At 52.0% G+C, this 16338-nt stretch overlaps 2 protein-coding genes across 2 annotated transcripts in view; one reads left to right on the top strand and one right to left on the bottom strand.

Moving 5' to 3' along the window:
- The window catches only part of Tubg1 (tubulin gamma 1), a 5380-nt gene extending 1909 nt beyond the window's left edge, over positions 1-3471 (bottom strand). Inside the window, exons 1-6 of the mRNA XM_004633790.3 lie at positions 3258-3471; positions 2876-2988; positions 2632-2799; positions 1283-1351; positions 967-1046; positions 332-458 (exon numbers count right to left, since the gene is read on the bottom strand). Of these exons, the coding sequence (XP_004633847.1) occupies positions 332-458; positions 967-1046; positions 1283-1351; positions 2632-2799; positions 2876-2988; positions 3258-3306 (606 nt within the window). The 5' untranslated portion in view covers positions 3307-3471. The remainder of the gene's footprint in view (positions 1-331; positions 459-966; positions 1047-1282; positions 1352-2631; positions 2800-2875; positions 2989-3257) is intronic.
- A 121-nt stretch (positions 3472-3592) lies between these two features.
- Positions 3593-16338, top strand: part of Retreg3 (reticulophagy regulator family member 3) — a 21112-nt gene continuing 8366 nt past the window's right edge. The window contains exons 1-2 of the mRNA XM_023718139.1: positions 3593-3888; positions 5988-6025. Coding sequence (XP_023573907.1) covers positions 3650-3888; positions 5988-6025 — 277 coding nt within the window. The 5' untranslated portion in view covers positions 3593-3649. The remainder of the gene's footprint in view (positions 3889-5987; positions 6026-16338) is intronic.

The following is a 16338-nucleotide window of genomic DNA, read 5'->3' as shown; positions in this document are numbered from 1 at the left end:
TGGCTTTGACCTCACTATATAGCCCAAGCTAGACTAAGACTTAAGATCTTTCTGCCTCAGCCCCCTAACTGCTGGGATTACAGGCATGAACCACCTGGCCCAGTTAAAATTGACTACTTATTTTTGTCTTTTTGAGACAGGGTTTCCCTGTGTAGTCCAGGCTGGCCTCGAGCTCACTTTGTAGCCCAGGCTGGTCAACGATCCTCTTGCCTCATTCTCAGTGCTGTGATTACATGCATGTACCACCTTCCTGACTTAAAGTTGACTTTTTTAATGTGTGGAAATGATAAAATAGGGATGAGGAGGGGTGTAAGCGGAACACGGGGCTCACCACGCAGTCTGCGTTCTGCGTCAGCCGCTTGAGCGTGAGGAGGGAGTTGTAGGGCTGCACCACCACGTCGCTCATCTCGTCCTGGTTGGGGAACACCGAGTACGTCTGCACGAGCTTCTTGGGGTACCTGGTAGAATTGGAAAAGTGGGGAACAGATGAAAGACAGGAAACACAGCTCTTCCACATGTCTGGCAGTCACTAAATTTGGATGCGGAAATTGGGATCACAAGATCAGAAATAAAGAAGATATGACTCTTTTGTCTTTTTGAGACAGGGTCTCGCTATGCAGTTCAGGCTGGCCTTGAGCTCACTTTGCTGCCCAGGCTGGTCTTGAGCTTGCAATGATACTCTGGTCTCAGCCTCCCTAGTGCTGGGATTATAGGTGTGCGTCACCCACGTGATAAAGACTTGACACTTGGAAGCCTGTGACCCAGAAGGAAGGTCAGAGAGACACTGCCGAATCTAGGTTTCCAACTCCAAACCTGTCTACACTGGCTGGACCTCCGGCAGGGCCGACTCTAGGTGCTGGATCCAAGCCCTGGAGCACGATCCATTTCTCCAGTTGGCTTTACTTTCCCCCTTCTAGGAAGGTAAAGTCATGGGCCATTTCATCCCAGCCCCCACTGGAGCCTTACCTGTCATTCAGACGCTCTAAGAGGTAGGAACCCAGGCCAGAGCCTGTCCCCCCGGCGATGGAGTGACACAGCACGAAACCCTGCGTGGGAGAGGTACAGCCAGTGTGTGGTGTCTAGTGGTAGTGTTTCAAGCTAGACCTGTCCCACAAGTGCTCAGACTCATATCTTGCCGAGCCCTTCTTGTGCCCTCACACATACAGATAATGAGACAGTGCTTTGGAGCTCATGTCCAAGGTACAGGGTGGCTTGTGTGGTTTTAAAAGGGTTGTTAGGCTTTCACCATGCCAGGCCTGACCAGCAGGGCCCAGACACACACCTCGAGACTGTCACTCCCATCTGCCTCCCGGTCAATGATGTCAAAAATGTCCTCGTGGATCTTTTCTCCCTGTACAGACAGAATGAGCAGAGTCAGCAGGACAGGACCACGGGACAAGCACTGTCACCTAAGAATAACCTTTTATGACACTGCAGATTGAACCATGAGGCATCGAACAGAGCTGCATCCTAAGCCCTTTAGTTTTTGTTTCTCTTTTTTTTTTTTGAGACAGGGTCTTGCTATGCAGTTTGGGCTGGCCCTGTGCTTACTTTTATAGCCCCCAGGCTGGTCTCAAACTTGAAGTGATCCTCCTGGCTCAACCTCCCAAATGCTGGGATTACAGGTGTGTGCCACCTTGTCCAGTTCCTGCATTGTGAAACTGGGTTCAAGTCACTAAGTTGCCCAAGCTGGCTTCAACTTGCAATCCTCCTACCTCAGCCTGCAAGGGTTACAGTCCTCCTACCTCAGCCTCCAAGGGTTGCAGTCCTCCTACCTCAGCCTCCAAGGGTTGCAGTCCTCCTACCTCAGCCTCCAAGGGTTGGGACTGCAGGTGCGTACCAGTATGCCTAGCTAAAAAGCTTCTCTCTCGTGCATAGCTGTCTTGCTCTTTCCTTTTCCGCTGTCTTTCCTTCCTGTGTGGTGCTGGGGAGTGAATTCAGGGCCTTGTGCATGCTCGGCAAGCACTCTACCACTGAGCTATCTCCCCCGCCCTGTCTTGCCTTTTTTTTTGGCGGAACTGAGGATTGGACTCAGGCCCTAAGCGCTTATTCTACTGAGCCATCTCCCCAGCCCCCTACCTTGCCTTTTAGAGGCATTAAGAAGCAGTATAGGGAGACAGTTACAAGCCCGTACTGTACACCCAGATGACCTAAGTTCACACATTAGCTCTAGTTCTGTACAGTTCACTGGCTCTGGGCAGATTATTACCTAGTCTTTCTACACCCCAGTGTCCTCCTTTGTACAATGACTATGCAACAGCACAGGTCTAAGGTCCCTTAGAGAAAATTCTTTGGGGCCACTTATATTTTGGAACTCAAAACATTTCAGGTGTTAGAAAGGCAGTTTTGTACATACAACGCATGTTCAGTAAAACCTCTCGCGGGTCTAAGGTGTATTAATCAACTGCACTAACGTTCCTACAATGAAAAGCATGAGGGCTGACAGTAACTTAGAAACCCTAAAATAGTCTGTCTCCATCAGAAGTCGGTTATGCTGCTTAAGGAGGGACGGGCGTCGGAAAGGCAGGTGAGGCACTGAGGACGGCGCTGGGGCACACTTGCGTGGGATCTGGTTTCACCCCTCTAGCACGTCCCCGCGGGTTGTGGGCTGGTTCGGGACTGGCGAGTGACCTGGGAGAACCCACTGGCCCAGTTGTTGCCCGCGCCGCCGCCGTGCTCCGACAGGTAGATGTTCTCCGGGTTGTAGAGCTTGGCGTAGGCGGAGTTCTGGATGGAGTGGATCACGCGCGGCTCCAGGTCCAGCAGCACGGCCCGCGGGATGTAGTGCTCGTCGTCCGCCTGCCGGGAGCCCAGGGGCGGTCACTCGGGGCGGCCACCGGCACCAAGGCGCGGCCGTCCCCAGGGCCCACGGCACCTGGTAGAAGAAGACGTCCTTGCGGTCGGTGCCCTCGGTGGCGAACTCCTCCACGATGCCCTCGGGGCTGATGCCATGCTCGGCGCACAGCTGCTTCCAGAACTCGAAGCCGACTGCGGAGGGGGGAGGGAGGGAGGAAGAAAAGGGGACTCTGGGTCTGGGCAGGTTCGGGGACACCCGGGGGCCTGAGCGCCCGGGGCAGGGGTCAGACGCGGGGTCGGGAGGAGGGCGGGACCCGCCGGCTGGGCGGAGGAGGGCGCCGAGGGACTGGGCCACGGGCCACGGGCCACGGGCGGGCACGGCGCGGAGGGAGTCCAGGCGCCCAAGGGACCTGCGCTCATCGCAGGGCCGTGGCTCCGCGGGGGGCTGGAGGTGCGCTCACTCTGATTGCCGCACTGGCCCAACTGCAGCGTGATGATCTCCCTCGGCATCGCTCCTCAGGCTCCAGCGTCGCGGTCGCTCCCGCCAACACGCTCCCCGCAAGGCGCAGGCGCCGATCAACCAGCCGCTGCCGCGAACTTCCTCTGCTCCAATGAAAACCGAACCCCGGAGAGCGCGCTTCCTCCACCCCGTGGCTTCGCTCCCGCGGACCGCGCGTGCGCAGCGCCGCGCCGCGTGACGCCATCGCGCCCGGCCCCGTCCTCTGCGTGCGCGCGGGGGAGCTCTGCGCATGCGCACCGCGGCGAGCGGCGGGCTGGGGGCCGGCGCGCCTGCGCAGTTGCTGTTATTGTGACTGTCGCCCGGCGGCCGCGGAGGTTGTGGCTGCCCCGGGAGATGGCGGAGGTTGAGGGGCTGGCGGGGGCCCCGGACCCCGTGGCAGGGTTGGTTTTTAGGGGCAGCCGAGCGCCTTCGGGCTCCTGGGAGCGCGACCAGCAGGTGGAGGCGGTGCAGCGAGCCCTGGTGCGGGCGCTGGGGCCGTACGAGCCGCTGCTGAGCCGACTGCAGGCGGCGCTGGCGTGGGAGCGGCCGGCGCGGAGCGCGCTGTGGTGCCTGGGGCTCAACGCGGCGTTCTGGTGAGAGCCGGCCCGGAACCCGCGCGGCGCGGGCGGCGGCTTCCGTCCTGGCCCCGTCCCGCCGCCGCCGTGGCGCCCGTCCTCGTCGGGGCTGCGCCCCTGCCTTCCCGCGCGTACAGCTGACGGGGCGGCAGGCCGTGTGTCGGCGACCCTCGGGAAGCAGGCCGCCTCCCTGGTTCCCGGCCCCAGCTGGGTCGGTGGCGGTCCCCGCCTGGACGGTGGGCGGAGAGGCGCGAGGCCCGGCCTAGGTGCCCGTAGGTGTGATGGGGAAACGCGCCGGCTCGGCTAGCGCGAATGGCGTGCGCGTGAGCCTGCGAAGCTGCAGCTTGGGGGCGAGCTAGGAACAGTGCCTGGGGATTCACCGGTTTCCAAGGCCACTGGTATTGTAGCTTCTGCCTGTCCCAAGGAATCAGGAGGCGTCGAGAGGCCCGGCGTGTGAGGAAGCGAATTGAAGTCTGATGGTGTGAGTTTGCAGAGCTTGACGCCTGGCACGAGAAAGAGATCTTTGTTTGTTTGTTTGTTTTGTTCGTTTCGTTTGTCTTTTTGAGACAGAGCCTCGTTATGCATGCAGCTCAGGCCGGCCTTGCTCACTTGGTAGCCCAGGCCGGTGTCCAACTTACGAAGGTCCTCCTGGAAAGAAATCTTCAGTGTCTGTGTTACGCTGTGGAGGAGGGTCGGCCGCCCCCAGTCGTTATAATCTCCAGTCCACTCGGGTCTTTGTGCAACCTACCAGGCATAGCCGGGATCTCTAATGACCTGAAAGTACTGTAGGTCACATGCCAAAGGAGCCGACAGGCAGGGGATTCTCCACCAGATTGAAATAAGACTAGTCTGGAAAAGCCTGAAACTAAAAAGTGTGGAATTTTTAACATTGCCTTTGGTAAAAACGGCTTTCTTGGTAGGTGTGGTGGGGCACACCTGTTGTCTCTGAGGCAGGAGGATTGCTGTTTGTTGCCAGCCTGGGCTACATAGACTCTGTCTAAAGAAACAAAAACCAAAACAAATAGCTTTTTAAAAAATAAGTTATTGGTTTTAAAATCAAAATGTTATCCTTTGTCTAAAAAACTTTTCAGTGAAGGACTAAAACAAATGATTCCAAGTTCAGTGGCCAGAAGGCATCATTGGTCAGTTTGTTGTTGTTGTTGTTTGCAGAAGCAGGGATTGAACTCAGGCCCTTGCGCTTGCCAGGCAAGCGCTTATTCTACCGAGCCATCTTCCCAGCCCCTCGTTGTTCAATTATTAAGTCAGTCCCCTGCCTGTTGGAAGGAGACCCAAGTTCACAGTGCCACTGCAGTCTCTGGCAGTCCTGCACCCAGAGTCCTTAGCAAACTTATTTTTTGTTTTTTTTTTTTTTTTTAAACTAGGTTTTTTTTTTTAAAGCTTTATTTTATTTATTTATTTATTTTTACATTTATTTATTTATGTGTGTGTGTGTGTGTGTGTGTGTGTGTTTCTGTGTGTGTGGCCAACTCAGCCCACCAGGGGGCGGGGCTGGCTGGCATGTGGTGCTGGGGGATCTAACCGCGGTCCCTGTGCTTTACCAAGCTTGTTCCAAGTAGGTGCTTTAGACCACTGAGCCATCTCTCCAGCCCCTTATTTATTGTCTGAGGCAAGGGTCTTGCTCTGCTGTTCAGGCAGGCCTTGAACTCCTGACCATCCTCCTGCCTCAGCCTCCTGAGCCCTGTGACCACAGACGTGCACCACCGTCATCACCTATGTTTTGGTAATGCTTCTTCCTTGAGCCCAGGTTCCAACTTTCTGGTGCTGATCCTTGTTAGAAACCCTTGACTGACAGCACCTTGTTCAGGAGCGTTTGCCCGCTGAGCCAGTGTGTTGAATGTGGACTCAAGGTCTGCCCCTGTGAAGCTGATCTGACAGGGCGGGACTTGAAATGCCACAGTGAGCTTCCATTTGCTGGCATCCAGCGGTGTGTACTTCAGCTTACTAACACGCTGTGTTTAGAGTCTTCCTCAGAATCTCTTTTGTACTCTTGGTCCCTTTAAAACATGGCTGTGATTAGCCTTCATCTCTAGTATTTCCTGGTAGCTGGCCTGCTGCGAATCCAGAACGCGGCCACTCTTGTTGCTCTCCCTTCACAGGGAGAAGCCGTGGAGGTGCGGCTTGAGACTGAAGGCAGGTGGGGCTGCCTCTGACGGGCAGGAGCCCAGGGCCTGCTGAGGACTGGAGCCCGGCGCAGTCTGGCTTTGGAGTTCGTGGAGTCTTCAGGGAAGGGCGCTTCCTAGGAAGGTGGTTTGGGGTACTGGTGGCCTCATAGTGAGTGAGTGTTGAGATTTACTTTGGAATGCAGAAGGGTAACTCTTGGTTCTCACATGTTTTAAATGTTTGGGAAAGGAGGGAGGATCATTAAGTCAGATCAGGAAAATCAGATCTGGAATAATTTTTCTTTCATTATTTATTATAAATAATGGTACATCATTAACACATGTTTTGTACATTTGAGGTCTTAGAAGATTGGACAGGAATACAAAAAGTCATTGAATTTAGATAGGTAGCTCCCGAAGATGCTCATGGCTTTGCCATAGCTGAACATGCCTTCTTTTGTCTTTTTTTTGGGTACTGGGGAATTGAACTCATGACCTTGAACTTGCCAGGCAAGCACTTATTCTACTGAGCTATCTCCCCAGCCCTTCTTTTGTCTTAAATAGGTGAGGGAGAGAGCTCTTGGCAGGCAGCCTGTGGCATTGCGAGGCTTTCGTACCCCACCCCTCAGGTTACAGAGGAGTTGTGGTGGCCACAGCCAGAGGTGTTCCAGCCTAGGCTACCTCTGGGCACTGACCAGTCATATCTATAAGATAATAGTCAGAACATTGAGCTTCCACTTGTGGTAGCTTGCGTTTGTCCCCTGCGCACTGGGGGCTGAACTCGGGACCTTCACACTTGACTGCATCTTCGGCCTTGCTGGAAATGTGTTGCACACCTATAACCCCAGCCCTCGGGAGTCTGAGGCGGGAGGCTTGCCGAGTTCCGGGCCAGCCTGGGCTGCCAGTGAGACCCTGCCTCAAAAACAGCAGCAGCCAAGTTGGGGTTTTTGTTTGTTTGTTTGTTTTGAGCCAGGGTCTCACTAAGTTGCCCAGGCAGCTTTCAGCCTTGTGTGATTCTTCGTGTTCTCTGGATCGGGGGGATGGAGTGCAGCCCACATGCCGCGTCCCCATGGAGAGCTCTACTGGGGGCTTCCTGGGTGTGAGTGTGTGGCACCCACACTGGAGGCCTGGGAGCTGGAGTGGAATCTGTTGTCACAAATGGAAAAGAGATGTTTCCCCTTCTGCTTTTTTTCTTTTTTAAAGCTGGGCGCGGTGTTGCACACCTGTGATCCTCACACTTAGGAGCCTGAGGTAGGAGGATCACTTGGAGTTTGAGGCTGCCCTGGGCTGCATAGTTCAAGGCCAACCTGAGCTCCATAGTGAGATTCTGTCTCAAAAAACAAAACCAAAAATAGTTCCTGAGAAGTGATGAAGGGTGTGTGGCAATTCTGATTAAAAAAGAATGCAGCATTGTATGGTGGCACATGCCTGAGATTTCAGCTGCTCTGGAAGTTGAGGTGGGAGGTTGCCGTTTCAAGAGTTTGAAAGACAGCCTGGACCAGGTATTGAAACTCTTGTCTGGCAATAGAACAGATTGGGGATGTCACTCATGGATTGAGAGTACCCCAGGGTTTGATCCTTGTTATGGGTCACTCTGCATAGCAACCAGACCAGCCAGATAGAAATTTGAATAGAGCCTTTTATTTACTGAGCTCAGGTGCGTCAGCCACTTGTCTCGCAGGAGAAGGCTGATCGGCCCCGAACATTAGGTAGCAAGGGGGTATTTGTAACAGAAATCACATCTAGTTTGGTAAGCAAACTTGTTATCTAGTACAGAACAACAGAAACTGCATTCATTTGACACAGCTGTAAACTGTTTATAGCTAAAAGGTCTTTTATAGCTTAGTGATAAGTGTATATTTTATTTATTTTTTTATCTTTTTAAAAAATTCTGTGTGTGTGGGGGGCAGCTCAGCCCACGAGGGGGCGGGGCTGGCTGGCATGTGGTGCTGGGGGATGGAACTGCGGTCCCTGTGCTCTGCTAAGCTTGTTTTAAGTAGGTGCTTTAGACCACTCAGCCATCTCACCAGCCCTATAACATATGTCTTAAGCTGACTGTGTTATAGGAGATGGTTGGGGAGGGAGTTTGTGTTAGCTTGCTGCCTTGACAAGAAACAGTTATTAATTGTAGAACAGCCTTGAGCCGAAAGGGAGAATATATTTTTTTAGAGTAGATAACAGAAAGCACAAGGGGTTTTTATAATTGTTTATAGTTAAGGCACAAAACTCTGTTAACCCTTTACAATCCTCAGTACTGCAAACAAACGAATATAAAAAACGGAAGGGCCGGGGCTGGCGAGATGGCTCAGTGGCCTAAAGCACCTACATGGAACAAGCTTGGCAAAGCACAGGGACCGCGGTTCGATCCCCCAGCGCCACATGCCAGCCAGGCCCCGCCCCCTGGAGGGCTGAGCTGGCCACATACACACAATAAATAAACAAATGTTAAAAAAAAAAAATTATTCTTTAAAAAAAAAAAACGGAAGGGCCGACCAAATAGCTCAGCAGATTAAAGCACCTGCAAGCAGGCGCAGGGGCTGGGGTCCCAGGCCTGCTTTGCCGCCCCTGGCCCCTTCCTGGGGAGGGGAGGTTGTGCTGAGACAGCAGTTGAGACTGGGCATGGTGGTACGTGCCTGTAATCCCAGCCCTTGGGAGGATGTAAACAGGTGGATCACTACAAGTCCGATCTAGTAGTGAGACCCTGAACACCCTGTAGACCCTTCCCTAAAAATGCAAAAAAGAAAAAAGAAAAAAAAAAACAAACCCTGAAGTTAGTAAAAAAGTCGGGGATGTAGCCCAGCCACACAGCACTTACCTGGCAAGTGCAAGGTCCCGAGTTCCAGTCTGGAAACAACGACCAAACAGCTGAGAGGAACAGGAAGCGAAAGGCGAAGTGCAGGCATTGAATTGAGGTGAAATCAGCAGAGCAGGTGTCTGGCGGGGTCTCAGAGTGCCCTTTGTGCTTTTGGTAGCCACAGAGCTGCCAGGGAGGTCTCGGTGACCTTGCCCTCCGCCTCAGTTTCCATCTGGCCCAGCTGTAAGGCTCGGGGTCTTCTCCATTAGCAGAAGGCGAGAACCTCAGGGCTGGCTGGTTTCCTGCTGCTGCTGCTGCTGCTGCTGCTGCTGTAATTATGTGATGCAGGTTGGCTTTATTTTTTCCTTTTACTTTACCAGCCTAGCTCATTAACCACAGACGGTCAGAGTGCCGCCCAATAACGGGCTCACTGTCCCTGTGGGAGAGGAGGCTTTGTTCTCTTGCGCCACCACCAAGACTCCCGGCCTGCGGTGACAAAGGAGCCCACGGCTGTGTCTCCTTCGGCTGGAAGGGACGTGGCCATCAGTTACAAGGAGCCCTAGCTCAACCCGCTCTCACAGTGACTACCCTGGAAAGACTGTGTTGAAATTTCTCATGATTTTTCTGGACACCAGATTGCTATTCAAGGGATGATTTATTTATTTATTTATTAAATATTTATTTATTTATTTATTTAGTGTGTGTGTGTGGCCAGTTCAGCCCACCAGGGGCGGGCTGGCTGGCATGTGGTGCTGGGGATTGAACCGCAGTCCCTGTGCTTTGCTAAGCTTGTTCTAAGTAGGTGCTTTAGACCACTGAGCCATCTCTCCAGCCCGATTTATTTATTTTTAAAAATTGAAAAGTTTTTATTAGTCCATGTTTGCAGTAGATGATTATATTAATTGTGGGAAGTTGGCACATGAGCATAGCACATTTTCATTTTTTCATCCCTTTCCCTCAAGGATGTTTGATGTGGATGACAATTTGATTTTAGCCCCCAGTAGAGTGAAGGGATAGTGCACCAAAGGAAGAAAATATGTGTATGTGTGTCTTGCAAGAAAATTTAAAAATTCAAATGTAAATGTCAATAAGTTGCTAATTTTGCTTAATTCTGAGGTGTGTTCTCAGGGCCTGGAGCTGGGGAGTGGCTGCTGAGGGGCGCAGGGCTCTGGGTGACGCAGTGGTGTAGACTCGGCGACGGTGGTAGTTGCACAGTGCTGCGAAAACACCTAGCGCCGCTGCCTGACCCGGTGTCACGGCGCAGGCTGACCACACAAGGTGTGTTCTGGTTCAGATCAAAGCATAAGCCAAAAAGCAAACTAAAGGTAAATAACAGGAAATGAGAGAAATTGGTATTTAGTGGAGGGGCCAAGCCATGGAGGGAGTGGGCATGGAGGGAGCCCTTGTCGCTTGTCATCCCAGCACTCAGAGACTGAGGCAGGAGGAGGCCCTGAGTCCTGGGCCGGCCTGGGCTACTTAGTGAGTTCAAGACTAGCCTGGACTACGGAGGGAGCCCTTGTCAAGAAAGACGGACAGGGGCCGGGGAGATGGCTCAGTAGAATAAGCGCTTCCCTGGAAAGCACAAGGGCCTGAGTTCAATCCCCGGTTCCGCAAAAAAAAAAAAAAAAGAAAGACGGACAGACAGACAGACAGAGAAGACGGAAGGGGAAGGGACGTAAAAAGTAAAAACAAGTTAGCTGGGCTTCGTGGTGCAAACCTGAAGTCCAGCACTCAGGAGCCCAGGGTGGGAAATCGTTGGGAGGTTTTGTACTGGGAATTGAACTCAGAACCATGCACTTGCCAGGCAGGTGCTTGTGCCACTGAACTATACCCCCGCCTGATCCCTGGGAGTTTTTTTTTTTTTTTTTAAATATTTATTTTTATTTATTACATTTATTTATTGTGTGTGTGTGTGTGTGTGTGGCCAGCTCAGCCCACCAGGGGGCGGGGCTGGCTGGCATGTGGTGCTGGGGATCGAACCGCGGTCCCTGTGCTTTGCCAAGCTTGTTTCAAGTAGGTGCTTTAGACCACTGAGCCATCTCTCCAGCCCCTCCCTGGGAGTTTGAGGCCTGCTTGGGGTACATGGTGAGACCCTGTTTCAAAAATAGAACCAACCAAGGGCAGGGGGACTGCGTGTAGTGACTGCGCGTGGTGAGAGCAGTTGCTGCGTGCTGCAGACGTGCTGGTGCACATAGCAGTTAGCAGAGACGGAGGCGTCGGGGATGTAGCTCGGCGGTGCCGGGCCTGCCTGGCAGGCGCACCGTCGTCCTCCTTGTCTTCTTCTTCCTCTTCGTCTTCTGTGCAGGGGCTGCAGGGTCTCACTACACAGATCAGACTTGCAGTGGTCCTCCTTTTTTCAGCCTCCCAGGCACTAGGATTAGAGGCATGCTCCATCATGCCCAGTCTCAATTGCTGTCTCAGCGAGCCCCGGGGGTGGGGCTGGCATGGCAGGCCCAGGGATCGAACCCCTGGTCCCTGTGCCTACTTGCAGGCGCTTTAATCTGCTGAGCTATTTGGCTGGCCCGTCATCATACTTTTTATTTCTTTAACTTTTACTTACATTTTCTTTTTTTTTTTTTTTTTTTTTTTGTCAGAACTAAGGATTGAACTCGGGCCCTTGCACTTGCCAAGGAAGTGCTTATTCCACTGAGCCATCTCCCCGTCCCTTTACTTACATTTTCTAAACTTTTAATAGACACATTTGTCTTTAGAAATAAGAGTAAATAATCATCATTAAGATAAAATAGTTCAGGCCGGGGAGATAGCTCATTAGAATACGTGCCTGCCTGGCAAGCGCAAGGGCCTGAGTTCAATCCCTGGTTCCGCACACACACAAAAAATCAGACCCACAGCTGGAAGGAGAGAGCAGGCAGGAAGCCCTGGCCAAGTCGTGGTGTCCTGTTGGCTTTGTGGACAGGAGCTTCCTCCAGCAGCGGTGCCAAGGGCTGCGTGTCAGGCCAGCCCTGGGCTTGGGGCTCTGCTTGCACAGTGGAGGTCCACAACACTGGGGTCGTGGGACCCCAGCACAGCCAAGGTCCATACTGCTGAGTCAGGACCTGGGAGAGGGGAGGCCTCCCCTCTGCGTCTTGGTCTGTTGGAAAGAAACTGTTTGCCCCAGAAATGTTACTTTTCTTTCTTTTTTTTTCTTTTTTGGTGGAATCAGAGATTGAACTCAGGCCCTTGTGCTTGCCAAGGAAGCGCTTATTCCACTGAGCCATCTCCCCTGCCCCTTCTTTTAGAAATATTACTTTCTAGCACACAGAAAAGCTCTTCCTTCTCTGAAGTTCCTACCGTGGCTATTCAAAAAAACATGCATTGGGGCCAGGGAGATGACACAGTAGAATAAGTGCTTGCCTGACAAGTGCAAGGGCCTGAGTTCAAGCCCTGGTTTCACCAAAAAAAGACACCTTGAGGCCTGGACCTGATCCATGGGCCAGGAGTAGCAGTTCCTGGACGTCCCCATGTGCAGGGAGTGCCCAGCTTGGGTCTCCCCACAAGGAAAAGGCCCTCTTTGTAAGGCTGGCTTCCCCGCACCGCAGGATGGACCCTATGACCCAGGCCCTCCTCCCCGGGACCCTGCCTGTTCTTCCTTGCAGTCCGGAGCTGCTGGCCATTCCTTAAGCCTGCCTTGCAGCCTGCGCCTCTCCATGTCCCCAGGGCATCCAGGCCGCTCAGCCCTTCTGCCCGGCCCTCACATCCCAGGCTGGCTGGCTCTGACCCACTCTCGCCGTGGGTGTGTGCACACACTGGAGCCAGGCTCCAGTGTACACTTCCTAACTGCCTCCCTGGAGCCCTGGCCGGAGGCGCCCCTGGATGTTGCTGAATGGAGTTGAAACTGGTTTATGAGAATGGAGGGTGCAGCTCTAACAGTTACAGAAGTGGCCCCGGCTTGCAGCAGCTATGTTTCCATTGCTGTCCTGGGAAAACCAGCCTGGCACTCTTCCCCGTCTGCGCCTGGGAACGGAGGTCCGCCTGGACCCCTCCCGGGCCCCTCTCAGGCTTCTGAAGACAAGGTGGCAGCTGCTGGGACCTGAGCCCTCTGCTTGTTAAATTTGCTTAGGCCGGGCTGCTGCAGGCCTTTACAGAGAAGGTTCACGGCCGGGGGCAGCTCTGGAGGCTTTTCCTGCTAAACTGCCTTCATTCTTTAATCTTAATATAATTACAGTATCCTTAAGGGGGGTGGATAAAATCGGGATGGGGTTGCCATTGAAGACCAGATTCCTGGTTCTCCTTACTGCCTTTCATCCTTTAGTTTTATATCATATTTAAAGCCTTATTTTAAAAATTCACACAGCTAACATGCACTCATTTTTTTTTTCCTTCTTTTTTTAAAAAAAAAAATTATACTGTGCTCACTGAGGCTGGAGCTGAAGATCGCAAGTTCGAAGCTAGCCTGAACTATATACTGAGGCCCTGTCACCAAAAAACAACAAAAAAAGAGTACAGAAATTGTTTCAGACAGAATCTTAAATTTCACTAACAATGCCTGCATGTATGTATATATTCATATAAATACCTGGGTAAAGCTTTTATTTAAAAAATTTTTTCCATTGCTGGGAATCAAGCCCAGGACCTTGTAGAAGCTCCTCATTTTGTAGACTATGATCCTGGCTGCTGCCCGAGGAGTGTGCTGTGGTTGGGCCAGGCTGCCGGGCCCACGTGGTCATCCGGTGGTCCTCTGTTCCGGGCCGGGCTCGCCCTGGCCCTTGCTCATGCAGCTGCTGCGCCGTACAGCGGAGCAGAGCTCAGCCCGAGGTGCTGTCCCTGGGTGACCGGGCGTGCCGCTGGCATTGGCTGTAGCCGGTGCCGTGAGGCCAGTTACGTCGCGCTGTAGAGGAGAAAGCTGACGTCGTCCAGGTCTCGTGAGCAGCAGCGGCCGCTCCGGAGTCAGACCCCGAATGTTCCACGCTCTGTCTTCCTGCCCAGCCTCACCGTGCTGAGGCATCTGGCATCCCCCAGGCTTCGGGCAGCATCTCAGGCCATGGTGGACGCAGGCCTTGCGGCTTGCTTCCCCCTTGTCTGCCGTCAGTCAGCACCTCTGTACAGTGTAGCACGAGCTGCCAGAGAAATTAAATGTTAAAAGATGTAGAAAGTGCAGTAGATTCAAGATCGCTCAGATTGCTCTAAATATCTGTAAATAATATATATAGGGAAGGGTCTACAGGGTGTTCAGGGTCTCACTACTAGATCAGACTTGTGATGCACCTGTTTACAGCCTCCCTAGAACTGGGATTACAGGCACACGCCACCCCGCCCAGTCTCAGTTGGCATCTCAGCATGCCCTGGGAGCGGGTCCGGCACAGCAGGCCCGGGATCAAACCCCCAGCCCCTGCTTGCAGGCGCTTTAATGTGAATAACTACTTTGACCTTTTTTTTTTTTTTTTTCAGAACCGGGGATTGAACTCAGGCCCTTGCGCTTGCCAGGGAAGTGCTTATTCTACTGCGCCTTCTCCCTGGCCCCATAAATAACTACTTTGAATTTGTGTACTTCACTGCAGGCCGTTCGGATTTGTGTGGGCCAGGACGGGTACAGGATGGCGTCACAGGTGGCATGGAGGAGCTGGCTCTGCTTTGCTTTTGCTGTTTTACGTTTTCAGCGTGTACAGAAGTGGGGAGAATAATATAAACCCCCCATGCCTGCCAAGCAGCTTCAGCAGGGACACCGGCTCAGTCTCCTGTAACTTCATGCCCCTTTTGTCTCTTGCCAAGCTATTAGTATGTTGAGGCAAATCCCATACTTTATTTTACTTATTAATTTTTTTACATCTTATTGTGCATCTCAAAATGATAGTGACCCTAAAAACATCAGGAATGTCACATCTGAAAATGAGTAGTTTGTTACTGTCATCAGGTGTGCTGCCCACTTTGTTCGTATGTGGCATTTTAGGTTGATGTTCTGAGGTAGGAACAGCTCCTCCTTGAACTGACTTGATTTCTTCGTTGTCTGGTGTTGGGGAGCGGCGAGGCCCCTCGGCTCACCCCGGGCCATGAGCCTGGTGTGCCTTGGCCCTAGAGCGCTGCATTCCCGGGCTGCCTCGGTCTTGGTCTCACTAGGTCGTGGCGTATAATTCCTTTAATATCTTATTGGATTCAGTTTGTTTTGTTTTGTTAAAGGATAATCTCAGGCTAGGCAGAGAGCTCGGCGGTCTAAGCGCCTGCCTGGCAAGCACCACATGCTGTACTGACCCTGGGACCCCAGGCCTAGCTTGTTGGCCACTGAAACCAGGCTTGGTGTCACACACCTGTAATCCCAGTGCTGGGGAGGCTGAAACGGGAGTATCACTCCTTAGCGAGACCCTGTACAAAATAAAGATGAAAATATATATGTGTATATATATATATATATATATATATATATATATTTATTTATTCGGAACTGGGGATTGAACTCAGGTCCCTGTGCTTTCCAGGCAAGCGTTTATTCTACTGACGTATCTCCCCAGCCTCCTATCCTTTTTAAAAAAAATTTTTTTTTTAAGAATACAAAAACTAGTAAAGAAAAAGAAGCATTAGAAATGATACAGAATTTCACTTAACAAAATGAAAGGAATTCAACACTGCTTGTCTTATTGCATATTGTCTTTTTTTTTTTTTAATTTTATTTTGTGTGTGTGTGTGTGTGTGTGTGTGGCCAGCTCAGCCCACCAGGGGGCGGGGCTGGCTGGCATGTGGTGCTGGGGCATTGAATCATGGTCCCTGTGCTTTGCTGAGCTTGTTTTAAGTAGGTGCTTTAGACCACTGAGCCGACTCACCAGCCCTGCATATTGTCTTTAAATTAGTTGTTCAGATTACCAGATATAATCCTGTAACTTCTGTCAAAAAGTTATCTTATTATTATTTCTTCATTTGTGTATTTGGTACAGGGTCTCATTACCCATATAGGACTCGCGGTGATCCTCCTGTTTCAGCCTTCCCAGTGCTGGGATTACAGGCGTGCACCTCCACAACCAGATTTAGTCCTCAGCTCAGCTTGCCCTGGGGGTGGGGCTGGCGGGGCATGCTGGAGCAAGGATCGAACTCTGGTCCCTGCGCTTTGCCAAAAGAGGCGCTTAGTCCACTGAGCTATCGCGACGGCCCTGGTCAAAAAAACTAGGCAGGGAAGATAGCTCAGTTGAATAAGTGCTTGCCTGGCAAGTGCAAGGCCTTGAGTTCAATCCCCTGTTCCGACAAAAAAAAAAAAAAAAAAAAAGAAAAAGAAAAAAACTAAAAAATTTAAAAGGAGAAAAACATCTAAGCATTAAGTGTTCCTTTCAGTAGGCCAGGAAAGCTGGATGTGGTGGCACACCTGTAATCCCAGCACTTGGAGGCTGAGGCAAGAGGATCTCTGTGAGTTCAAGGTCAACCTGGGCTACAAAGTAGGCTCAAGGGCTGAAGTGCAGAGCGAGGCCCTGTCCCAGAAGCACCGGTGGGAATCGGGTGCAGTTATCCTTGCCGTGTCTTCTCTGTGCCTTTCCACTTGTAGTATTTGTGCCGCCGGAGCAAGCCTGTGCAGCTTGCTTTACAGGGATCCTGGTCTGGAGTCGCCCTGTGTTTCCTTTTTTTTTTTTTTTTTTT

This window comes from Octodon degus, unplaced genomic scaffold, assembly GCF_000260255.1.
Source record: "Octodon degus isolate 3935 unplaced genomic scaffold, OctDeg1.0 scaffold00056, whole genome shotgun sequence".
Lineage (NCBI taxonomy): Eukaryota > Metazoa > Chordata > Mammalia > Rodentia > Octodontidae > Octodon > Octodon degus.
This window is presented reverse-complemented; position numbering and strand designations above follow the sequence as displayed.